The 23,825-nt window shown below is 40.7% G+C and overlaps 1 protein-coding gene and 1 long non-coding RNA gene across 2 annotated transcripts; one reads left to right on the forward strand and one right to left on the reverse strand.

The window, feature by feature from the left end:
- Positions 1-324: 324 nt before the first annotated feature.
- On the reverse strand, positions 325-18,658 carry LOC116047929 (interferon gamma-like). Its single transcript, XM_031296978.2, has 5 exons — positions 18,099-18,658; positions 6,955-7,126; positions 5,751-5,822; positions 2,253-2,513; positions 325-745 (listed from the first exon to the last, which is right to left on the reverse strand). Exons 2-5 carry the CDS (start codon positions 7,072-7,074, stop codon positions 593-595), a joined length of 606 nt encoding a protein of 201 aa, XP_031152838.1. The 5' UTR covers positions 7,075-7,126; positions 18,099-18,658; the 3' UTR covers positions 325-592.
- On the forward strand, positions 11,322-23,420 carry LOC116047930. Its single transcript, XR_004104518.1, has 3 exons — positions 11,322-11,332; positions 14,676-14,681; positions 23,281-23,420. It is a non-coding gene; the product is annotated as an uncharacterized LOC116047930 (long non-coding RNA).
- The last annotated feature ends 405 nt before the right edge of the window (positions 23,421-23,825 follow it).

The raw sequence follows: 23,825 nt of genomic DNA on the forward strand, positions 1-23,825 counted from the left end.
CAGTAAAATACAAAAATCCCTAGTATAGTACTTCTACTTCAGTGCTGGACCCAAATGTTCAGAGTGCATTTAAGTTTATGTCAGTATTCAATTCTTGTGTACTTTGTACTATATGAGTAATGTTTAAAACCTGTGCCGCTGACAGTTAAATATATTATAATTCTATCTGGCTGATTTGAGCATTAAATAAGCATTTTTAAATAAGTAAAAATCAAGTATTTCCAGGTAGAAATTGATCGATATTGTGATTGATAAAGTGAGTTGATTGACTTTTAGTCATAAACATTTCACAGGATCAAACCGCCCCACTTCTACATACATACACAAGTATCGAGCTCCGAACATCCTTTAAAAGATATATGAATTTTAAAAATGTACAATATCTTCTAGGCTTAGGCTGCTGGTTTAATAAATATACATTTATTTATAAATAACCTCTTCAATAACCTCTTAGAAAATAAAATAAAAAGTTGGCATGCTGGTTTAAATTTGGATATTCTTTGGTATTATGAAATTCATGTTTTTTTAATCAATTTAAATTTCTGTCGCTAATCATCCCTGTTGCTGTCATGGTTGACATATTGTTGGTGTTTCAGGCTCTCGGACGAGTCTTGACCCTCCAGGCTTGGCGGCGACGGCGGCGTCTCCTCCTCCTCAGCATGTTGGCGTCATCCAATGAGCTCGCCTCCTCGTACAGCCACGGCAGCTCCCACAAAGCTTTGCTCTGGACCACACGGTTATCCAGCTAGGAGGGAGAGAGACAGAAAGACACATTTTACAAAAAATCCTAAGACCACAGTATTATGGTGGAATAGCCCTACATCAGTAATCAATGTCAAACCCTACATAAGCCCTCTGTAAACCTAAATGAACTTTCTATTAAAGTGCTCATATTATGCTCATTTTCAGGTTCATAATTGTATTTAGAGGTTGTATCAGAATAGGTTTACATGGTTTAATTTTCAAAAAACACCATATTTTTGTTGTACTGCACATTGCTGCAGCTCCTCTTTTCACCCTGTGTGTTGAGCTCTCGTTTTAGCTACAGAGTGAGACATCTCACTCTTTGTTGGGAGCCGCACATGCTCAGTAGCTAGGTAAGGACTACTAGCCAGTCAGAAACAGAGCATGAGGACGTTCCACTCTAGCAGCAAGGCGAGCATTATAACGTGTGTTACAAAGTTAATGTTAATGTGAGGAGGGCCCAAAAAGATGCTAGAATGAATAGTTGTGGATGTGGGACGGGACCCATAGAGAATGCGTTTCTACAGTGCATTTTGTGCTATGCCCCTGAGCATAAAGACTGGAAGCAAGGGGAAACAGCTGGATGTCTGCATTTCCGTTTGTGCACAAATGTGTGTTAATTAGTCAGCTGTGGGTGCATTTTTTCCACTTTGGACTGAGCCAGGCTAGCTGTTTCCACCTCCATCCAGTCTTTATGCTAAGCTAGGCTAACCAACCCCCAGTTTGTACTTTAGAAGCAGACAAAAGAGTGGTATTAATCTTCAGATCTCTCTCTCCAAAAGACAGAAAGGTTCCATTAATGTTATGGAAAGGGGAAAAGCCAAAAAGCAGAATATGAGCCCTTTAAGTCTTACTTTAAGCCCTTCATAGACCTCTAAATAAACCTCCCAGAAGCTTTCCGTCCAAAACAATCCTTCCTTGAGCCTTATTTTAAGCCCCTACATATGCTGCCTATAGGCCCAATAAACCATTTGATATGTCTTGGTATAAGCCCTACATAGGCCCCCAAAAGCCCTCCATAACCATCCAAAAGCCTAAGACCTCCCCTAAACAATGCTTTAAAGCCCACACATCTGTAAGCCTACCTAACCCTAACCCTTTTAATATCTGTGTCTCTTTATATGGCTTTTTAAGATATCCGAACCTGGTGTTTAGGGAGTTTTTAAAGTCTGTTCCCACATCAGTGGTCCCCTTGTGCCCGTGGCCCCTATCCCGGGCGCTGCGTTTTAACCGTAAACCTAACCCGTCACTACCCAATCTGTACAGGAAACCCCATTTGTTCAGGTCCTATCCCCTGACCAATGGGCTATCCTGACCCTAACCAGTCGAGGTCAATGCCTCAACTCAACCATCTTCGCACATGCATAAAACAAATCAGGTTTCCTGTATGAATCAGGCAGCAACAAGCCCTTCACAACCTTTACATAAGCCTCAACGGTAGCCCCTACTCAAGGCCTCTACAAACCCTTTATAAGCCCTACTGTCAGTGTGAGTGTACGTCTCTTTACCTTGATGTGTTGGAGAGAGTTCAGCTCCTGCAGAAGCTTCTCTTGCTCATGGTAATGGTGTTTCTTTAGCTCCTGGACCCTCTCCAGGATGTAGTTCAGCCCTGTTCTGACGCTGTCATCACTGCCAGTGCCGGCGGTGGCAGAGGCGAGACGCTTGTTGGTCCCATCTGTCTGGGGAGTCGGGGTGGGCTGCTGCTTCAACATTTGGCCAATCAGCTTCTCGTACGTCTCCAGAACGCCTCCCATGAACACCCGCTTTCCCTGAGAGAGGAAACAAATGATATTTAGTTTCTGGTGGTTGATATTTAAATGTCAGCTGTTTTCAATTAAAGAACACCGATGATTTAGGCATCTTGAAAATATAGAAAGTAGGAACTCAAAACTGATGGTGTAAAAAAAAGGTAGTTATTTTCCTAAACCATATAATATCAGTGGTCTAGTCCTTTCAATAAAAAAAAAGAGCTGGTCTTCTCAATCTTGTACCACTCAGGGTGCTGAAAACGGTTTTACACAATGGAAAAAAAAAAAAACTGTGGTTTCGCACACAGGAGTTAAATTAAGCACAGAGTAGGCCTTAAAGGGAAATGCCACTCATTGACTGTGAAACATGAATGTCATACTCCAACATCGGCAACAGGTTTGAAACTCAGTCGCTGGAACAAATTCAGGGGATGAAATGTAAAACTTATGTTAATGTGGTGAGGGAGAAACTAAATGGGAAAACCCAAAGGGGTGTGTGGGGTGGGTGGCTTTTAAATACCACCAGATCTCTGTGTACCACCATGAATACCTGAATGATTTATTTTTTAAATCATCCTGACATTAACATATTTCGGACTTTTATGACATTTCTTGACAACCTAATTTTAAAATGTTCCTCAATACTTGTTGTGAATATCTTACATTCCTTCTGTGTAAAAAAACAAACAAAAAAAATAACTGAGCAAAGCCTCCCATTTTGTTTTAATTAGTGTCATAAATTTGTACCATAAATTTCACTGTTTTCCTCCCTGAAGATTTATCTGCGTGAACCAACCTTGAACCAATCCTTTCCTCAGGTGCCTCTCTTATCTTTCTACTCTCACATAATTTAAGCGAATGGAGCAAGAATGTAGCCTGACAAGCCAGACCCACATCCAGATGTTGGGTCTGGGAACTCCCCATTGGCTGGGCTCAATCGGAGGGGCGGGATAAACGGTTGTCTTTCAAATTCTCTCTGCACGCAATAGGATAGTGCTACAACCAACCAGAGCAACGCTAGTTGATAGATTAAACTTTTGCCGTATCCGGTCGGCAAAACTCTGAACACATCTTCCTTTTTTAAGAATGACTTCAGTGCCGTTCTTTGTTCTTTTCTCAAAGAAAAGCTGAACTCCAAGTCTTCCAGAGTCGCGGCCAAAGCCGACTCCAAAGACCGCTGTTCGCCAGCAGCAGCGGCCATCTTCTTTGTTCTGGGAATTCACGTGGAACCGTCGCAACTCTGCCGTCATTATGTTAAGCCCGCCCACCGACTCTATACACAATGTCATTGGCCTGACCAGAGTTTGGTTTTTCCAGCTCGCAAGCCAACGGAGAGTTGCTAGACTGACCCTGACTGCAAATTACATTTGCTGCCCCTACGGTGCGTCTAGATTTCTAGGCTAGCAAGAATGTACATACAGTATTCGTGTGTCTCAAACCTAACTGCTTTCAGAATCAACTCACAGAGGGTCGAGCCAGTGGATGATAAGATACGAACCACAAAACAATCATGATCAGATTGTTTCATAACGATACTGAAACAAAGAAACAAAGAATATGCGCCATTCATCGTCTCTTCCAACAACCAGTTGGGCCAAGACAACGTCACGTTGTTCATACAGGATCCAACAATGGGGCCGAAAGCTGATCCAAGTGCTGCTAAACAATTATGTCCAAATGTTGTCGGGCCAGAGCCGGCTCACGTTCGGTTCTCTGATGCCAGAACACATGCGACAGTGCCGAGACTCTCGCCGCCACAACAGCTCAACGGGACAGCGGACACTTTTTAAGAGCTTAAAGAGAATCGTCGATTATGAATGACAATATAATCGCAAACTATTACTATAAAAAGGTTTATTTTCCACGCAAAAAAATCCACACACACTGAGTCAACTGCTTATTTTTAAATTGTTACCTAATAATTTGTTTGGCTGAGGAGGAAAGGGTTCAGGTCCACTTTAAAACCTTCAGATCTAAACCTGATTTCTATCTTATTTCTTCCTTTTGTGTAAAGTCTATTTGTAGAGTATAGAGCATGAAGCACTACCACAGCTTTAAAGCTAGTCTGCAGTGCCTCAATCTTATGCAGATATTATCTTGTTAACCCCAGAAGACCTCACAACAAGCTGCAAACAACCCCCTGAAGCTCTGCAGACTGTAACATGTAAAGACTCCAGGGCTGGTGTTTAGTGGTTCAACTCGCTCGGTACTCGAAACCAAACCGTGAAGTGTCTTGTTCATTTTGGTGAAGAGTGAAAGTTTAATTCGGAGCCTGAGAATAGTTGCACTTACAAGGTTGCACATTGCAAAGCCAGCAGGAAAATAAAAACCACAGGAACCGCAACGCGAACTCTGTTCACAGTGTCAGACTGTGACCCGAGGAAAACACCAGCAGCTTAGATACTTTGTAGTGCACTTAGAAGTACGCTAACACTCCCTTAGAAGTACGCTAACACTCCCTTAGAAGTACGCTAACACTCCCTAACTGTGAAGCTCACTGATCTGTTTAATGTGCCAGGCTGTGTGCCACCTGATCCTAAATGAATGATGTTGGGAAGTAAGCCTATTTGCTTTCTTTTTGAGATTTAGATGAGAAGATTAATACCAATCTCATGTCTGTGCGTGAAGTACGAAGCTGGACTCAAGAGGCAATTAGCCTAGCTTAGCACAAACAGGGGTGTTGGACTGGGGGTGGAAAGGGGACTGAGTACCCAGGGCCCTCATGTGAGGAGGGCCCAAAAAGATGCTAGAATGAATAGCTGTGGATGTGGGACGGGACCCATAGAGAATGCATTTCTACAGGGTCCAGAATTTTGTGCTATGTCCCTGAGCATAAAGACTGGAAGCAAGGGGAAACAGCTGGATGTCTGCATTTCCGTTTGTGCACAAATGTGTGTTAAGTCAGCTGTGGGTGCATTTTTTCCACTTTGGACTGAGCCAAGCTAGCTGTTTCCACCTCCATCCAGTCTTTATGCTAAGCTAGGCTAACCAACCCCCAGCTAGTACTTTAGAAGCACACAAGACAGTGGTATTAATCTTCAGATCTCTCTCTCCGAAAGACAGAAAGGTTCCATTAATGTTATGGTTGAGACAGTGTTTGTATTTGTGCCTGAGACAAGACATTTCTTCTGATGTTTGAATAGAGGAGACTGTGAGATTAAAGGCAGTGGACATATATATATAAAACCCCAACTTTATGTTTCTATTTGTAGATGTATAGAAGCTAAATTGTTCCAATGAGCAAGTTGACTTATTTACCTCCATTTTTCCAGTCAGCGGTTCTTTAGAGAAGACCGGCCTCCCGTTAAATCTCTCTTTAGGTGGGATACTCTGCAAAAAAGACAAACAAACTTCAGGTCATGCTTGATGTGAATCAAATCAAAAGGCACCACGTCAGTGTTTTTTCACATATTAGCCAAATAAATAAAAATTATTGGTGACTGTTGTTAACGAGTTTTGTTGAAAATGCATGAAAAGCAAATGACAAACAAACACGTGAAAAAGATAATATGAATTTGATCGTATTTTGCATTTGAACTTTCAGTGACTTTTGAAAACTGTCCCTACTGATGCGTTTAAGGACAGTCCGACATCTGAACTATTAGAGACATTGCTGACAAACTGTCATCAGATAATCAAACAAAAGACTTGTAATAATCAAACACATTGTGAAAAAGATAATATGAATTTGGTCATTAATTGCATTTCAACTTTCAGTGACTCTTGAAAACTGTTTATTGGTGCATTCAAGGACAATCTGACATCTGAGATTTCAGAGACGTGCCGTTGACAAGCTCCAATATCAGATAATCACACTAGTTGTGAATAAAATTATGTGAATTTAGTTAATTTCTTAAATTGCATTTATACTATCTGAGACTTTTCTCAATGGTGCGTTCAAGGACACTGCGACATCTAAGCTTTGTTTCTCAACTGCTGCAAAGCATTTCATTGAAATGTTCCGTTAAAAAAAAGAGAGAAAAAATCAATCCTAAAATAAAAATGTGAAGCGCTCGTTTCTTTCATTTAAAAAAAGAGTGCTTTTAACTGTCTCTTTCCGTCTCCTAAAACTTAGAAGATGGGTGTCCTTGAATGCACCATCAAGGAATAGTATAGCCCTGCAGTCGCCTACACATGACTGATATCATTCATAAATTGCTAACTTAGAAAAACTTTAATAATAATAATAATAATAATAATAATAATAATAATAAATAACATGAATGATTGTGATAAACAATGTTTGCAGCAAATGGACTAAAACATAAAAAAACTAAATAGTACTTTAAACATGCACAAAGTGAATGGAAAAACATGCATAACGTGAATGGAGAAAAAGTGCGCTTGTGTATGTGGTGAGTGTGAAAGCAGCAGATACTATGTCAGTTGTCAGTCATAAGTACAGGTGACAACAGTCATAAGTGAAAGGTAACAGCAAACAGTCGTAGTACTTTATACTCACATAGTGCTGCAGGAGGTCCTGGATGGTTTTGTTCATCTTCGGAGGGATGTAGGAGCCCCGGACCTGACACACAGACAACCAGAGAGACAGGCAGACCACTGCCCTCGCTGTGGCAACCATTGTAGCCCCGCTCGTTATAGCCACTGGTTCGAATCCCAAGTCTGTCGAGGCCCTGTGTGTGTGTGTGTGTGTGTGTGTGAGATTGGCGGTTTCAATCCCTGATGGAGCGATGCCGAGGACGGATACAGGCTGGATAAAGACCTATCTGACTGCCTGACGGTCGTGTGTGTCTTGCCCTGAAGTTCTCTCAAACTGTTTGACTTGTCATGAAAGCTTTTATTTATAACTCAACGGAGAGAGAGAGAGAGATGATCTAGGTGTGAAAACTGTGGTCGTGCAGTTTCCTTTAAATCACCAAACTTCATAGAAGTGGGTGAGGGGTTTCCATCTCCCTCACATGCATGTCAGACACAAATCATCCACCCATTGCTTGAAATTCACATCCCCCTTGATGGTTTTTTTATGCAGTTAATGCTTTCACTGAATACAGGGAACTAACGGGTTCTGGTAGAGGCCTGCATTTTCATGCAACAAAATGGAGTTTGAGTTTTCACATTAGAAGCGACTGGAAAGTGCGCGCTGTGATGTGGAAGCATGCGTCAGAAATCATTCGATCCAGTATAAAAACGCAATGGAAACCATTACGAAGCCCGAGCAATTCATTGCACCTGTGGTTTTATTGGGAACCTAACCACCAGCCCATTGGTTCCTACTGAAGAATTAATGTTTTTTTAAACTGACAAATATAAAGTTTCATCCAAGGATGTCCCGATCTCGATCCTAAGTATCGGATCCGATATGGGCTGAACTGATCTCAGATAACCGTCCTCAGATCATTTAAGTCAGTAAATTCTAAACCATTCTAAGTAGAAGTTGATTTTATATGAGTGAGTTCTGCAAAAGTGCTGAAGACATCCTTTAGTTACTTTGTTTACAGCTCTATTATATAGGCAATAACATCTACATCTTATAACTTATTCTGTTATATATTGTATATACACACACAACGTATATTTCTTTCCTTTTATTGTTTGTCAAGCAATTCTAATTCTATTGTTTACATTCTTGTATTTTAATAGTTCATAGTTAATATTTAATAAGCTATTGCACTGTTCAATCCCTGCACTGTTCTCTTTTGCACTACCACCATTGCACACACTCTACCGTAGCACCTTTAACTCTTTAAATGTCTGTGAGTGATTTTTATGTATGTGAGATATATGTGTGTTTGTTATGTTATGGTTGTCTAAGCTACTGGATGCCTAAAATTTCCCTCGGGATGAATAAAGTATCTATCTAAATACAAGTATGAGATCGGGACTCCGTATCGGCAGATATTCAATATTTAAAAAAACTGATCGGGACATCCCTAATTTCATCTGTAACTCCATTAGACAGCTGGTCAGTGTAGTTTTTATAACACAAACAGGCAGAAAAGTGACTTTGTTGGAGACTTTTCAGCAGCAGATAATTCCACAATTTGGTGGTGTAGTGAGTATTTCCAGCAGCAGGACAGCGTGTGTGGGATTGAGTCAAAATAAACTACATTGGCCACATTAAGGCAATAGAAACTGTTACAAAACCGGATCAATGCGCTCAGAATTGCACCTGTGGTTTTCCTGGGAACTGGGAAGGTTTCAAATAGTGGTTTGCACTTGTGGTGAAGCTATTAGGCTACGTTCAGACTGCAGGTAAAAGTGGCCCAAATCTGATTTTTTTGGGGGTCAAGTGACCAGGTCAGACTTCTTCAGAAGTAGTGTGAACACTCAAATTTTGCCCAGATCTGAATTTTCTCAAATCAGATTTAGACCACTTCCATATGTGGTCCTGAATCAGACCCAGGTCTGATTTTTTTCAATGCGGCCGCAGTGTGAACAACCAGGGCGGATTTGATGCGACTTTTACGTCAATCTACATCAACATTTGTCACAATTATGCGCCGGCGGGAGTTATCCCTAGACACAGACAGTCAAATTAAAAACTTGACTAGGCCTACAACATGGAGAACAGTGATGGAGCAAGTCAATGGAGGGAGAGTGAATTTGCAGCCATAACCCCGCAAAAGGCCAAAATAGCCAATTTGTCTCTCTCTCTTCATTCTTCTCCTCCTCAGCACCTGCTCATTAATGTTACAGCTGCCATTACACAACCATTTTAAAATAAAAGTGAATATGCTGACTTTCTCCATAACCTCCCTAACTTTAGTGCAACGGCGTGCCGCGTCTGATGTCATCGTTATTGTTCTTTTGCGCATGCGGGTCAGTTTGAAACCGCAAACAGTTCACACTGGAATCTGATATAGGCCACATTTTAAAAAGGTAATGTGAACAGCCAAACAAAAACAAAAAAAATCAGATCTGAGCAAAAAAATCTGAATTAAGCATTAAGACTTGCGGTGTGAATGTAGCCTTAGACTCTGGACATTATCAGACTCTACGGAGCTTTAAGACATTTTTTGTTAAGTTCCTAGTTTAGATTTTACACCGTACACTGTTTTGGTTCAGTCTCAGTGTTTCATGCATCACATGTTCTTATCAAACAAGCTTTGAAAAACCCACTTCACACAGATACAGTTAGACAGGAGCCGGTGAGGAAAGTGGAGCATTTAGCTGCTAAAGCACAGACAAGAATTCACTGCAAACGGTTACGAGTTCAGATACATCCTACACAATAACACTTGTCATTTTTCAGCATTGTCACACTCGTAGTAGTCTCACATTGCCAGAACTTTCTCCCCAGCGCTGTTGAGTAAGGTCTGGCTACACCACAGATGCATTCTGGGATAGGAGGGGGGGGAAAAAACGCTCTGGGTTGTTTGCATTTCTTTAAACCAATCACAACCGTCCTTGGCGGCGCTAAGCTCCGGACGCAGCGACGGTGGCTCTGCTAAATAGTCTCAGGAAGGAACTTGTTTTGGTGGAACATTTGCACCCCGCAGAAGAAAACACCACATACAATATTAAATGAAGTTAACTGTTCAAACCAGTGAAGTATAAGTATATGGGGTAGCTTTAAAAGTACAGAAAAAAATGACAATTACTCCCTTTGCACCTGTCTCATGAAATACACGACATGTGCAAAGTTTTCTGCCGATAATTAAATCGCATTAATATCCAGATTCCAGTCAAGATGAGCCGGGAGGGGTCACCCAACTTTTTTATTCATGAAAAGAGCAAAATTTCAAAGTGGCTTGTTTGGTGCATATTTATCCATGTAGCTCCATGTAGCTCTCAGTCTCTGCCCCCTAGCAGATGGTCTGACCGCATACGCAGTGTTTGCTGGGGAGGTGCAGGAGGAGCACTGCCCCCCTGGTGGCTAAAACGGGTAATTGCGTTGTTTAAAAAATCTGGCATGACCAGATATTTTATAAATATCTTAAATAACACAAAACAACTAAATGGTGATAGGTAATACATCTGATTTCATATACTGCTTTAGTAAAAAAAATATTACCTGGCTGACGATGGGAGCAGCAGGACGCAAAAAACAAAAGTTACTGTTGCTCTAGTCTGGACATCTTGCCGTGCTAACCTTGCAATAAAGGTTTCCTAAATGCCATGTATATAAATGTGATGTCAGCTTACTAATTGATTGCGGGTTTTGTGTAGATTTGGACTTGTATACGTTTATTCCACTTTGTTTAAACGGTGAAGTGGAGAGGCCTCGTTCACCTGTTTGGAGCTGGCTGGTGAATGTGACGCTCGGTGTATCCGGCCTTGCTGGATACACCGTGACTCTGTTTGTGGATCTCCTGATCGCTGTGGATTACTTTTTTTTTGTGTCACGTTTTTTCTTAACGTGTCTTAACGTTTTATGGTGTGACTGCGCTTGGTTTCTGCGTTTGGAGAGGCATCTCAACAGACTGGAGGTCCAACACTGATTGTTCACTGTTACATTTTAGTTGAATTTAAGCGTCTGTCTATTGCGTTCCAAAACAGCCGTGCCGCGATTGGATTTCATAAGGGCGAATTGTTAAATTGTTACAATGTAATTTAAATTATGCTTTAAAAATAAACGTGTGTTTTGGAATATAATGTTCAGCTTCGGCACCTTTACCCATGTACTAAAATATACAATGACGAAGCCTAGTGACGAGTCCATAGCAACCAGTGTTGAATTGGTATTTCCCTTTGCTGAATGGTCTCAATGTTTTATTTATTGTTTCAGTAATGCAGGAAGTGTGCATTTAGTTTCCATGCTTATTGTGTTTCCACAACTATGTTAGTGAGTAAATCTACTGAAATGGCCACCACACCATAACAGAGGAGTGGGATGTGTAAGATGAGAATGCAGAGGTTAACTCCTGTACGTCATGGCTGTAAAAATCAAATGGTATCTGTATATCTTTGGTAAGTGCAAACTTGCATGCAAGGGGAGGGTCATCCCTCCTTTTCAAATCATTTTGGAGGGTTATAGGAAAATTATTACTGACGAGGGGAGGGTCACGTCTTTTTAGGTTAGAGGCCACAAAACTCCTCCGGTGGCTCCTTAATTAAATAACAAACAGTCCCTAAACTCTTTTATTGTCTTGTGTTCTGAATTAAAAACGTATAAAAGTATAAAAAGGGAAAATTCACAGTTCAAGGTGTTTTCACTGTTGATTTGTTTAACTGTTTCACTGCTTTTAAGTTCAATAAATAATATGATTATTTTTTTCGATAATCGAGCAGCCTTAGTAAATGATGTAATGAATAAAAGCAGAGACCGAAAAGTCAAATGAGGACAGGAAATAATGACATGAAGTAATGCACCCGGACTGGGTGTGAGGTGTTTCTACTGACTAATGCACAGAAGTCCCTCTTTTAGGAAACGCACCAAATAGGAAGCTTTTCTTGTCAGCTAGACACACATATTGTCTCATACACACAAAGGTGTGAAACAACTTGCAGAATGCATCGAAGGACACACACACACACACACACACACACACACACACACACACACACACACACTCTGTGCTTCAGGGAAAGTGTTTTATTGTAAATGGGACGAGCCCCAACTATCTGACCAGTTTAAGTCGAAACTCCATGACACCATGACTCTTTGACGTAGAAAGCCGTGCAGATTTTGACCAGCTCACCCCACTTGCAAAATGATCTTTAAAATTGACAAACGTTTGTAATTCATGGCTCAATTCAATTGGGATCAAATAATTGTTAGTCTCTCCCTGTTCACCGACAGACATTTTAGAATTTTGTTTTCCGAGATAAATGTCCCATGAGGTCCACTGGAAGGGGAGGGTCTTCGCCTCTCTATTTGCTTCAGCAAGGGAAAACTGACCCTGCGCTCCAATACCTATACTACCATACTATCTATTCAGTATGCCAGAAAATGATTTAAAATGTCCCAATAAAAAGTATGTTAAATGCAGTGTGCAACATGACCAGTATGTCTAACAGCATGCGGTCGGATTTTGCCGTATGCAAGCCAGCACGCTTTTCTGGCTATTCTGACCCACACTCCTTTGCACAACATATACGAGCAAGAGGGTCAAAGTTCAAGGAGCAATGTTGAGAAGAAGACGGAAGGGAGGGAAGCAAGTGAAGGAAACCTAGGCTGAATCTCATCCCCCTTATTTGATAGCTCCTCGACTCCTCCGTCTCCAGCTGAACCAAAAGTTGTTCTGTCCCTCCTCGGTGAAGGCCGTCTCAAAGCTAATTATTTCTGCCCTGAGGAGTGAGCATCGAGGAGGAATCATCGAGGAGCTATAACCGAGGATAAACGAGAGTAGCCTTCCTGGAGGCTGTGCAGCTGAAGGAGTTGCTAACTCCGCCCAAACAGCTGACTAATTCATGTGACGCTTCAGAGGAAAGGACGTCTCATCCCTCTGAAAACACATTTGCTCGTTATCTCTCTCCTCCAAAGAGGAAGGGAGGCAAGTGGAGTCGTCGAGGAGGCAATTTAAGTGACATTAGATGCAGCTCTGGATGCAATTTAACAACCTGAGAGACGTAACCTTCGTCATCCACAACAACACTTGGCGGTGTCTAAGTCACATGTAGCTGAACTAACTAATCAGACGCTAGCAGAACTTAGACTGAGGTAACTGTGAGGAGAACACAGAGGCAGATATTCCGGAGATTAACGTAACTGTATATTAGGGTGACCAGACATCCCCGGTTTTCGCAGACAGTCCCCGGTTTCGGTGACCTGGAGCTGTCCCCCAGAAATGTCCCCGGTTTTCACTGTGACTGACAGACCCGAAATTGGAATGAAAGAAAAAAACGGCAAACGTATAGTCCAGTCCCTCCAGGATTTCGCGATGTCGCGATCGCAACAATTCACGCAAATTCAACCAATCACCGGAAATTTTGGTGCGACTCGCAATTTTGACCAATCACCGGAACTTTTCCGCAAATCCAATCCCAAAGCCAATCCCATTAGTCTCACATGCCAGACTTTTCTCATCTCACTTCTGTACCATCTTTGTTGGGATTTGCAAATGCGCAGTAGCTAGGTAAGGATCACATCAGCTAGCTAGCTGTTTCTCTAACTTCAGTCAGTACAAGGCAGGATTAGCCGGGAGACTTCTTCTAAATGAGGGCACACTTCTAACTTTGCGTGGAATACCTGCAGAACAGGGACATGTAGGTAGTTCTTTTGTAGATTATGGTGAACTTGTGTGTGTTATAGCAGTGTTTTGCCATTGAGAACGAGGCAACGAGCGGTTAGCCCTCTCATCTTGGCTAGTGACGTAGAAAGCCGTGCAGATTTTGACCAGCTCACCCAGAGACTGAAGGCAGGACACATTCAGAAACCGTATCTCACTCTAAACAGCATGGGTGGGTTTTTTTCCAAGTTTGTATGCATGTGGAAGCACCAGAGAGACAAAATAACACCCCAAATCCCAGAAAAAGTGATTTTTTCATTATATGGGCACTTTAAAATAGACATTTTCTTACAGGGGAGCATGCAAATGGAGGTATTTACGCTTCTGAGCTGAAAATGTCCCCAGATTTTGTCTCAGAAATCTGGTCACCTTACTGTATATACGTATTATACATATCAGATGTATTATATGTATATAATTAAACATGTAAAAAGTTACTTAATATGTTGATAAACATTGTAAATATATTTTAGCAAGTTAACTCAAATATATGAATTAACTTGTAAACCTTACATAAGTAACAAGAAAAAGTATGCAGTCTGGAACTCTGGAACACCTGAATTTTGTGTCGAGCTCAGCAGGAAGTAGACCGAGGTAGACAGGAAACAAGAAGCAGGCTGGTAGATTTTGGTGGCAACGCTCAGGTGTTAAGTGATACACATGTACAGTTCATGGGTATCCCCTGTACTCACACACAAACAGGAAGAGGTGTCACAGGTTTGTCTCCGTTTTGAGGAATTCACAGCTGTTTCTTTTCAAACTTCAGCCTGAACTTTAATGATCTTTCACTGAAGTTCTGCTGAATTCTGTGGGACTTCCCGAAATTACCATTTTAATCAAAATATTACCTTTGATAATTTCATGATAGTTGCAAAAATTCCTTGTTGCGTTATCATAAATGTTAAAGTGCTCATATTATGCTCATTTCCAGGTTCATAATTGTATTAGAGGTTATATCAGAATAGGTTTACATGGTTTAATTTTCAAAAAACACCATATTTTTGTTGTTCTGCACATTGCTGCAGCTCCTCTTTTCACCCTGTGTGTTGAGCTCTCTGTTTTAGCTACAGAGTGAGACCGCTCACTTCGGTTACATCTTTGTTGGGAGTCGCACATGCTCAGTAGCTAGGTAAGGACTACTAGCCAGTCAGAAGCAGAGTATGAGGGCGTGCCCTGACAGTAGCTAGGTAAGGACTACTAGCCAGTCAGAAGCAGAGTATGAGGGTGTGTCCTGACAGTACCTAGGTAAGGACTACTAGCCAGTCAGAAGCAGAGTATGAGGGCGTGCCCTGACAGTACCTAGGTAAGGACTACTAACCAGTCAGAAGCAGAGTATGAGGGCGTGTCCTGACAGTACCTAGGTAAGGACTACTAGCCAGTCAGAAGCAGAGTATGAGGGCGTGCCATGCTAGCAGCTAGGTGAGCATTATAACGTGTGTTCCAAAGTGACCACGTTTGTCTCTGAAGTAAAGGCTGGACTACAATAGAGCTGTTTGGAGCAGTTTGTGAACAGTGTTTTCTGTTGGAGATGGTAAGTCCCTTTGGGGTGGACTTTTTTTTGGCCTTTTTACATTTCTAAACAGTCTCTACCAGATTATTCCAACAATATTAGCACATGGCATCACCGTATGGTTGAGGGGTGGTGGTGGCTGGTCACACCTGCATTTTAAAATGGCAAAACGTTGTGGTAAATCTGCGACCATTGGATTTAGTCTCAGGGCTGAAGTAACTTAACTTAACCTCTGCTTTGTTGGACTTCTAGGGCTGCCTTTTTCGCCAGAATACCCACAAAAAGCAGTGACTAAAAGGCTCATTTCACAACCGTCCTGGGCGGCGCTAAGACCTGATATCGGAGCTAGCAAGCGAGGAGATAGATCCAGCCTGAGAGACGCTACGGATGTCAGGCTTTATCCCAGCAATGTATATTCATTCAACCTTTATTTTGCTTCAAAAGATCATTGAGGGGCGGCCCTCATTTGGAATGGCATCCAGTAGTTACAAAGACGACAACACAGAAAAGAATACACCATCATAAGAAAAAGATAAAACAGACAAAACTCTAAAACTTTCTGAATTGAAGAATTAATTAATACTATTTGATAAATAAGTTAGGATTATAGGGATACAAAAGAATGTAAAGCAAGTAAAAGATGATTTAACCCTTGTGTTGTCCTTGGGTCAAATTTGACCCATTTTTAAAGTTTTTCATATGTGTAATATGGGTTTCTTTCAACCAAATGGCCCAAAAATAACATGGATACACGTTGTATGGTATGGTCTTGGCAGGTAAAATTAATGATTACTTCCATTGATTTTTGGGTGTTTAAAATGTTTAAATGGTTTCAAAACAGTATCCTGACTAAATTTTGACATATACCAGTCTGTGATCCACTCAACATCCTCTGATCTTAACTATTAGTTATAATAATCCATAATGTATGCCTTTTTTAAAGAAAAAAAAATGACGTATAATTTCATATAAATTTGTTTTATTGACCATGAATACAAAATAAAAACGTTTAAAAAAAAGCACAAAAAAAAAGTTCATTTTCAATTTTGACCCAGAATGGCCAACAAGTTCATGTCGACGGGAAGACAACACAAGGGTTAAGGGCTTTGGGACGTACCCCGGGATGATTCCTCTTCAATGCTCGCTCCTCAGGACAGAAATAAGAGCTTTGAGACGGCCTTCACTGAGGAGGGACAGAACAACTTCTGGTTCAGCAGACGAACGAGGAGTCGAGGAGCTATCAAATAAGGGCCATGAGATGTACTCCAAGTCAGACTGGGATCAAATTGAGTCCCGTTTGAATTGCTGCAGGTCTTTGGCCTAAATAGACCACCATGAACCTGCAACTTATTCAAAATTCAGCCACAAGAGTTCTGACCAAAACCAAAAAGGTCATATAGCCATATCACTCCAGTTCTTAAATATCTACACTGGTTGTCCATAGAATTTATTTTAAAGTCTTATAGACCTTTTTCACGGCAGACATGTTGACATGTCATAGTAGGAAAAGTACAGGTGTGTTCAAACCCATTAATGACGGCTGCATTCCACTTAGGAGAGGTCCTGGTATTGTTCATGCTGACTCGCTGAAATAGCTCACTGGGACACTTGATGGAACTGAGCCATCGTTAAGGTTATCAATTTCAGCTGTGCTTTTCCTACTATGACAAGTCAAAATGTCTGCTGTGAAAAAGGTCCATTGCTTATTTATAAATCTCTACATGAAAATACTCAGTAAAGTACCTCACAAAGCACAGTACTTGAGGAAATGTACTTTTTACCACTGCCTGTTCATACAACTGATAATCAATTATAAATGAGCATACAGCCTCCTTCCTCAGTGTAGCCTCACTACAATTACACAGAAAACACCAAAAATGACAGACAACAAATAAAAAGAGTGACAGACACCGCAGCGAGTGCAACAAGCGTTATTCAACTATATTATTTAAATAACCTGACACTTTAAACAGCAGAATAAAACATCACCAATAATGAAAAAGTGAGTTCTTATCATACTTTAAGTCTTTGAGCACATTGGACTATTTGCTTTCTATACATTTAATTATATTTTAGGAATAAACTGTCGTCCCAAAGGCTATGTGATGAAAAAGGTGACTGTGTCTCAAACTATGGAGCACAATCAGAGAAGATATGTACACTTACGCAGTGTACAAACACATTTCATATGAAAGACACTTTAAGGTTTCTCAATTCTTAAAAAAAACTGACTATTTGATAAAAGATAAATGTGTGACCTTTTTCATGTGACCTAAATATTCCAATCAGAACAATTGTTGAAGCATTTTTCCTCACACTAAATATAGTCTTTTAACACAAGTGGGTGAATGCAAAATGCAACACACACGCATGCAAAGGGTCATCCGTTCTGCAAAAAAGATCATTGGCTGCTCGCTGCCCACACTTGACAGCATCGCCTCATCCCGCTACCTCAGCAGAGCAAAAAACATAATCAAGGACTCCTCTTACCCAGGCCACCAACGCTTTCAGTTACTCCCCTCAGCAAGGCGTTACAGGTCTGTCAGAACCCGCACATCCAGTTTCGGAGACAGCTTTTTCCTCCACAGCCATCACAACTCTAAACATTCAATTACAGAAATAGGACTTCATCATGCTGAATGATTATCTGGCCTGTTTTGCACTGCATTTGCACTTTACCAGTACTGTGATCTTTTAAAAAAACAGATTTTTTTGGTGTGAGAGTACGCATGAGTAAGTGTATGAATGTATACTAGTATGCACTAGAAGTACCTGTCCCATTGTGTGTATGTGAGGGAATGGTTTGAGGAAGGGTATGGCGTGTGCGTATGAACGTATACTTCTAGGCATCAGAAGGACTAGCACTTAAATTTCGGCAAATGATTCTCTCTCTCTCTCGCGCACACACACACACACACACACACACACACACACACACACACACACACACGTTGTTGCACTCACCTGTCTGAACATCCTGTGAGTCTTGTGCACCACAAAGTTCTCCACAATCTGCTACAAGTTCACAGTTCTCTCTGGTCCCAGTAAAACCAGTCCCCTCAGCCTCTCTGGTCCCAGTAAAACCAGTCCCCTCAGCCTCTCTGGTCCCAGTAAAACCAGTCCCCTCAGCCTCTCTGGTCCCCGTAAAACCAGTCCCCTCAGCCTCTCTGGTCCCAGTAAAACCAGTCCTCTCAGCCTCTCTGGTCCCAGTAAAACCAGTCCTCTCAGCCTCTCTGGTCCCAGTAAAACCAGTCCTGTCAGCCTCTCTGGTCCCAGTAAAACCAGTCCTCTCAGCCTCTCTGGTCCCCGTAAAACCAGTCCTCTCAGCCTCTCTGGTCCCAGTAAAACCAGTCCTCTCAGTCTCTCTGGTCCCAGTAAAACCAGTCCTCTCAGCCTCTCTGGTCCCAGTAAAACCAGTCCTCTCAGCCTCTCTGGTCCCAGTATAATCAGGATTCTTGCTACAGACAGCAGAAACACACCTCTCTGAAGGAGAAGCTCCACCACGAGACAATCAGCAGCATGCAACGCACCTGTTGGTGCTGCATCGCCGTAGGTGTGTTTGATTGGTGTCACTTAGTGTGCTGGCCCGGGTGGAGCTTCCAATCAGTGATCAACTAATGAAGTTAGAGGAAACCTTTTTATGTTGCTCTGTAACGGAGGCACAAAACACAATATGTAGTGTTTTCTGTTTTGTCATTTTATTTCGTCTGATTTGTGCTTCCATTTTTGGTGTTTTTTTTAAGGTGCACATATAGAGGATGGATTAAATACTGCCACAAATACTACTACTACTAATACAGTACCAGATGGATGAATCCGCCGCTAATAGTCCCTAACAAATACACTACTGCCCTCCTTCCCCCTTACTCTCTCTTTCTTTCTTTCTGTTGTTTGTCAGACAATCATTTTTATTACAAAAATGAACATATGTTGTTGCTGCTCTTCACTTTTATCATTATGTATTATAGTTATATGTCAGAACTCCTCCTCATGCTTTTAAATTGCACCCCAGGGGATAAGTCAAGTTATTTTAAATTGAATTTAATTAAATTTATTTCCGTTTATAAAAACTACAGTGACCTGTTGTTTTAGAAAATCACTGAGCCTTTATTTAAATGAAACTACACACACTACCGGTCAAAAGTTTGGGGTCACTTAGAAATTGCAAAATGGTTCTCCAATGTTGTAGAAAGAAGTGACTGATCTTTAATGCAATATCTACATTGCCCATTATCAGCAACCATTCATCCGATGTTTCAAAGGCCCATTCTGTTTACTAATCTGATATCATTTTAAAAGGCTAACTGAGAAAACGTTGGAGAACCCTTTTGCAATTATGTAAGCACATAATGGAATCTGAAAACTGCTGCCCTGGTTAAAAAAACAATGCAACTGATCTCAGCTGGTATTCTGTCTGGAATGGACATTTCTAAGTGACCCCAAACTTTTGTAAGATTGTATGGCTGCAGCCTGGAGACCTCCCGTCTCATGCCTGGTGTTCAGAATAAGAAATTGCGAATTATTGTGATGTAATTATTAGGGCTGTCCTCGACTAAAGAAATTCTTAGTCGACTAACACTTATATGATTTTGTCGATTAATCGATTAGTTGATGTAATCGGCAGAGCTGTGCTCTTTGAGAGGTGGTTAAGACTAGAAAAGCACAATATAAATGTAGTTAATGAACCATCTGTAAAACTGAGTTTCTCCACAATTAATCCTGCAAAAGCACCACTTTAAATCTTGTGTTTACCAGAAATGTGCTCATAAGTTTCTTGGAAATGAGTAATTAAGCATGAATAAGCATAAAAAATGATTCATCAACTAAAGAAATCTAAGACTAAGAGGTGGCAGCCCTAGTAATTATACAACAACGGTTACCAACAAAATAAGTGATAATCAATCTGTATTCATATTGTGGAGCAATTCGCTCTCGAAATACAAAAAACAAATCAACAGACATGATTAGTCCCTCCCTGTTTAGTCAGCCAGCCAATTTGATCTAGAGATTTCCCAAACTGAATAAATCCCACCCGCACATAAACACAAAACTGCTTTGCTAGCTCCATCATGTTCTAACTGAGACATCTGCTGAAAAAAATAACTGTATTCATTAGCATGATTGCCATACTGTTTAGTTCAAGAACATCCAAAACACCAGCTGACCAGACGCAAGCTTTTATTTTGAAAAGTTGAAACTCAGCATGAGACGGGAGGTCTCCAGGCTGCAGGTGCTGCAGACTCTTGGTGTAGTCATGGACTCAGACCTGAATTTTAACAGCCACATTAAGACAATTACAAAGTCAGCCTATTACCACCTTAAAAATATATCAACAGTTAAAGGACTTATGTCCCAGCAGGACTTGGAAAAACTTGTCCATGCTTTTATCTTCAGTAGACTTGACTACTACTACTGTAACGGTGTCTTTACAGGTCTCCCTAAAAAATCAATCAGACAGCTGCAGCTGATTCAGAACGCTGCTGCTCCAGTCCTCACTAACAACAAGAGAGTGGATCACATCACTCCAGTACTGAAGTCTCTACACTGGCTTCCAGTGCCTCAAAGAATTGATTTCAAAATACTTTTGCTGGTTTAGGGCCGAAATACATTTCTGATCTGCTGCTACACTATGACCCACCCAGACCTCTCAGGTGGTCTGGGACAGGTCTGCTTGTTGTCCCCAGAGTCAGAACTAAACAGGGGGAAGCAGCGTTTAGTTTCTATGCTCCACATATCTGGAACAAACTCCCACAAAACTGCAGGTCTGCTGCAACTCTCAGTTCTTTTAAATCAAGGCTGAAGACCTTTCTTTTTGATGCTGCCTTTCTTTAAATAACTGTTCATTTCTTATACTGAAGTTGCATTGTTGACACTGTATGACAATCTATATAAGCATATAAAGAGAAATTCCTATTTTATCTGCTTTTATATATTTAACTGTTTTAACTGCTCTTTAATGTTTAATTTTTTATACTGCACTGTAACTTTTATTCTCGTATTTTATCTGTTTTTAATTTTTTTTATCTGTTTTAATGTAAAGCACTTTGAATTGCCCTGTTGCTGAAATGTGCTATACAAATAAAGCTGCCTTGCCTTGCAGCCATATATATATATATATATATATATATATATATATATATATATAATGATACACACATGAACGCAGGTCACTTTATGGAACATGCTCAGATATCTCCTGAAGATAAAGTGTATTTGACAAACAAAAGCAACAGCAATTTGAGTTGGTATGTCCACATAATGGACTAAACTTGGGGTTACTTTTTGTTTTAACTTGACTCAAAAGGGAGAATACGTTCATCTTTCACACTGATGATTCAGTTTTTCTAAACTTTTGGAGCAACATGGAGCTTTTTTCTTCAGCAGTTTGGGAGGAAAAGCCCCGTCCTCTGGCTTTGGTTTGAGGGGAACCCCCTCCGCATTTCACACCTGACTCAAAAAACACTGTGGTTTAAAAACACTGCTCCATGCAGTTCAGGTAAAGAAACTAAAAGTACGTGTAAGTGAATCTTTTTTCTTTTCTTTAACCTTTGTGTTGTCTTACCTTTGACCATGAAACACGTTTTTTCCCTATCTCGACGTTTTAGTTGCTCTTTACAAAGTTTTTTTTTTTTATGACGTTTTTGTGTTGTTGTTTTTTTTTAGGTTTTTGGTCACTATTTTCAATATTTTTTTTTAGTTTTTTGCAATGTCTTTGTCCCTTTTTTTGACGTTTTGTCGACGTTTATGACGCTATTTTCGACAATTTAGACACATTTTTTCCCCTACATTTTGCACTTTATATATGTATACAGTCATGTAAACAACTTAGGACACCCATGCTAAAGTTGACTAAAAAGAGGAATAAAAATATCATCTTTAGGAAATTGATCTTAATGCCTTAATTAAAAAAATGAGGAAAAATCCGACCTTTAAGGACACCAATTTTCTTTGTGATTGAATAATGTATCGTAAATAAATAAATGTTCTTCCTTAAAATACAGGAGGCATAAGTAAGTACACCCCTATGTTAAATTCCCATAGAGGCAGGCAGATTTTTATTTTTAAAGGCCAGTTATTTCATGGATCCAGGATACTATGCATCCTGATAAAGTTCCCTTGGTCCCCACATCATCACATACCCTTCACCATACCCCCACATCATCACATACCCTTCACCATACCCCACATCATCACATACCCTTCACCATACCCCCACATCATCACATACCCTTCACCATACCCCCACATCATCACATACCCTTCACCATACCCCCACATCATCACATACCCTTCACCATACCCCACATCATCACATACCCTTCACCATACCCCCACATCATCACATACCCTTCACCATACCCATGCACTGAGAGATGATTTTATGGAAAGTACCCCATGCCAATCTCTAGGTATGGTGAAGGGGATGTGATGATGTGAGGCTATTTTAATTAATTTCTTAATTTAAATGGTTAAATGTGCCAATTTTTCACGAAATAAGATAAAAACTAACTTGTTTTAAACTTGTCATGATGCATTTTTTTTTTGGTAGATTAAATGTGTTTTCAAACTCTACTATTAACCTTAAATGTGGGACATGTAATCCTTTAGAAGAAGGTCTGGAGATAGATGACATTTTATACAACACGTTTGACAATTCAGAAATAAACACAATATTTCAGAAAACAAAATACCACTTAACTCAACATTTGACAAATTGAATTATCCTAAATTAACTCGTATCAGATTAGATTCCAAAGGTTTTGATTGAAGAGACAAATGAAATAAAAAAAAAAAACATGCAGTCACAATGAGGTCATTAGGATCTAACTGCTGATTAATCTGAAGTGAATTCATGAATTAATGAGCAGGTCGGTGTGGATGACGCGGCCCCCCCGTGGGGGTGGGGGGGGTTCTGACTCATAACCAGAGTGGTAACCACCGATCCATCTTGTCAGTGTTTTATTACATCACAAGGGAAGGGGGAAGTCCCTCCGTACGATTGGCTGCACGAGCTGGGGAACACGGTGATGTCAGAGTGATGTCACAGGAATGACAGGACAGTAATTCCACACAGAAACTCAGAAAGTCTTTCTTACTTTCTTTCTCTCTTTCTATCTCTTCAAAAGCATGAGCTAGTTGTCCATAGCATAGGCGCTGATACCGTGGGTGCTCCGGAGCTCGAGCACCCACGGGAAATACTGAGCACCCACGTGTGCCAGACTGCCAGTAGGCTGCATTCATTTAAAATTAAACATTGCATTTGGTGCTAAGTGGAGCGTCCGTCATAGTGTGCCTAGGCTACTAGACAGGTGGAATTGATTCTTAATTTTCCACGAAGGTGATCGCGGTTACGTGTTCATCTCCAATCCTCTCTGTATTTGTGAGAAGTGGCGTTGTCCTGAGGTGAAAGATTTATTATCGAGCCAATAGGCGTGTGTGTTCGTGTCGGCCACTGTCCTAAGGTTTCCTAAGGTTTTGAAATGCAACATTGCAAACATTTTTAAAGGGCGTGCGCTCGTGAGCACCCACTTTCAGGGGGGAAAGCAGGGGATACCCCCCCTCCCCCAGTGTTTAGAATGGATAGATTTGTCCCCTTTAAAAATAAAAAAAGATTTAGCTTTTTAATTCTTTGTCCCTTTTTTACATTTTTCCAATGTTTTTGTCGCTTTTTTCAACATTTTTGAAGTTTCT

Source organism: Sander lucioperca, chromosome 20 (genome assembly GCF_008315115.2).
Source record: "Sander lucioperca isolate FBNREF2018 chromosome 20, SLUC_FBN_1.2, whole genome shotgun sequence".
NCBI classification, from domain to species: Eukaryota; Metazoa; Chordata; class Actinopteri; order Perciformes; family Percidae; genus Sander; species Sander lucioperca.

Bases quoted from the DNA above. Each gene is read 5' to 3' on its own strand.
- LOC116047929 (XM_031296978.2), bottom strand. From the start codon at position 7,074: ATGGTTGCCACAGCGAGGGCAGTGGTCTGCCTGTCTCTCTGGTTGTCT. The intron at 5,823-6,954 runs GTGAGTATAAAG...TCTTTTTTGCAG, and splicing joins AGGACCTCCTGCAGCACTAT to AGTATCCCACCTAAAGAGAG. The intron at 2,514-5,750 runs GTAAATAAGTCA...TTCCTCTCTCAG, and splicing joins CGCTGACTGGAAAAATGGAG to GGAAAGCGGGTGTTCATGGG.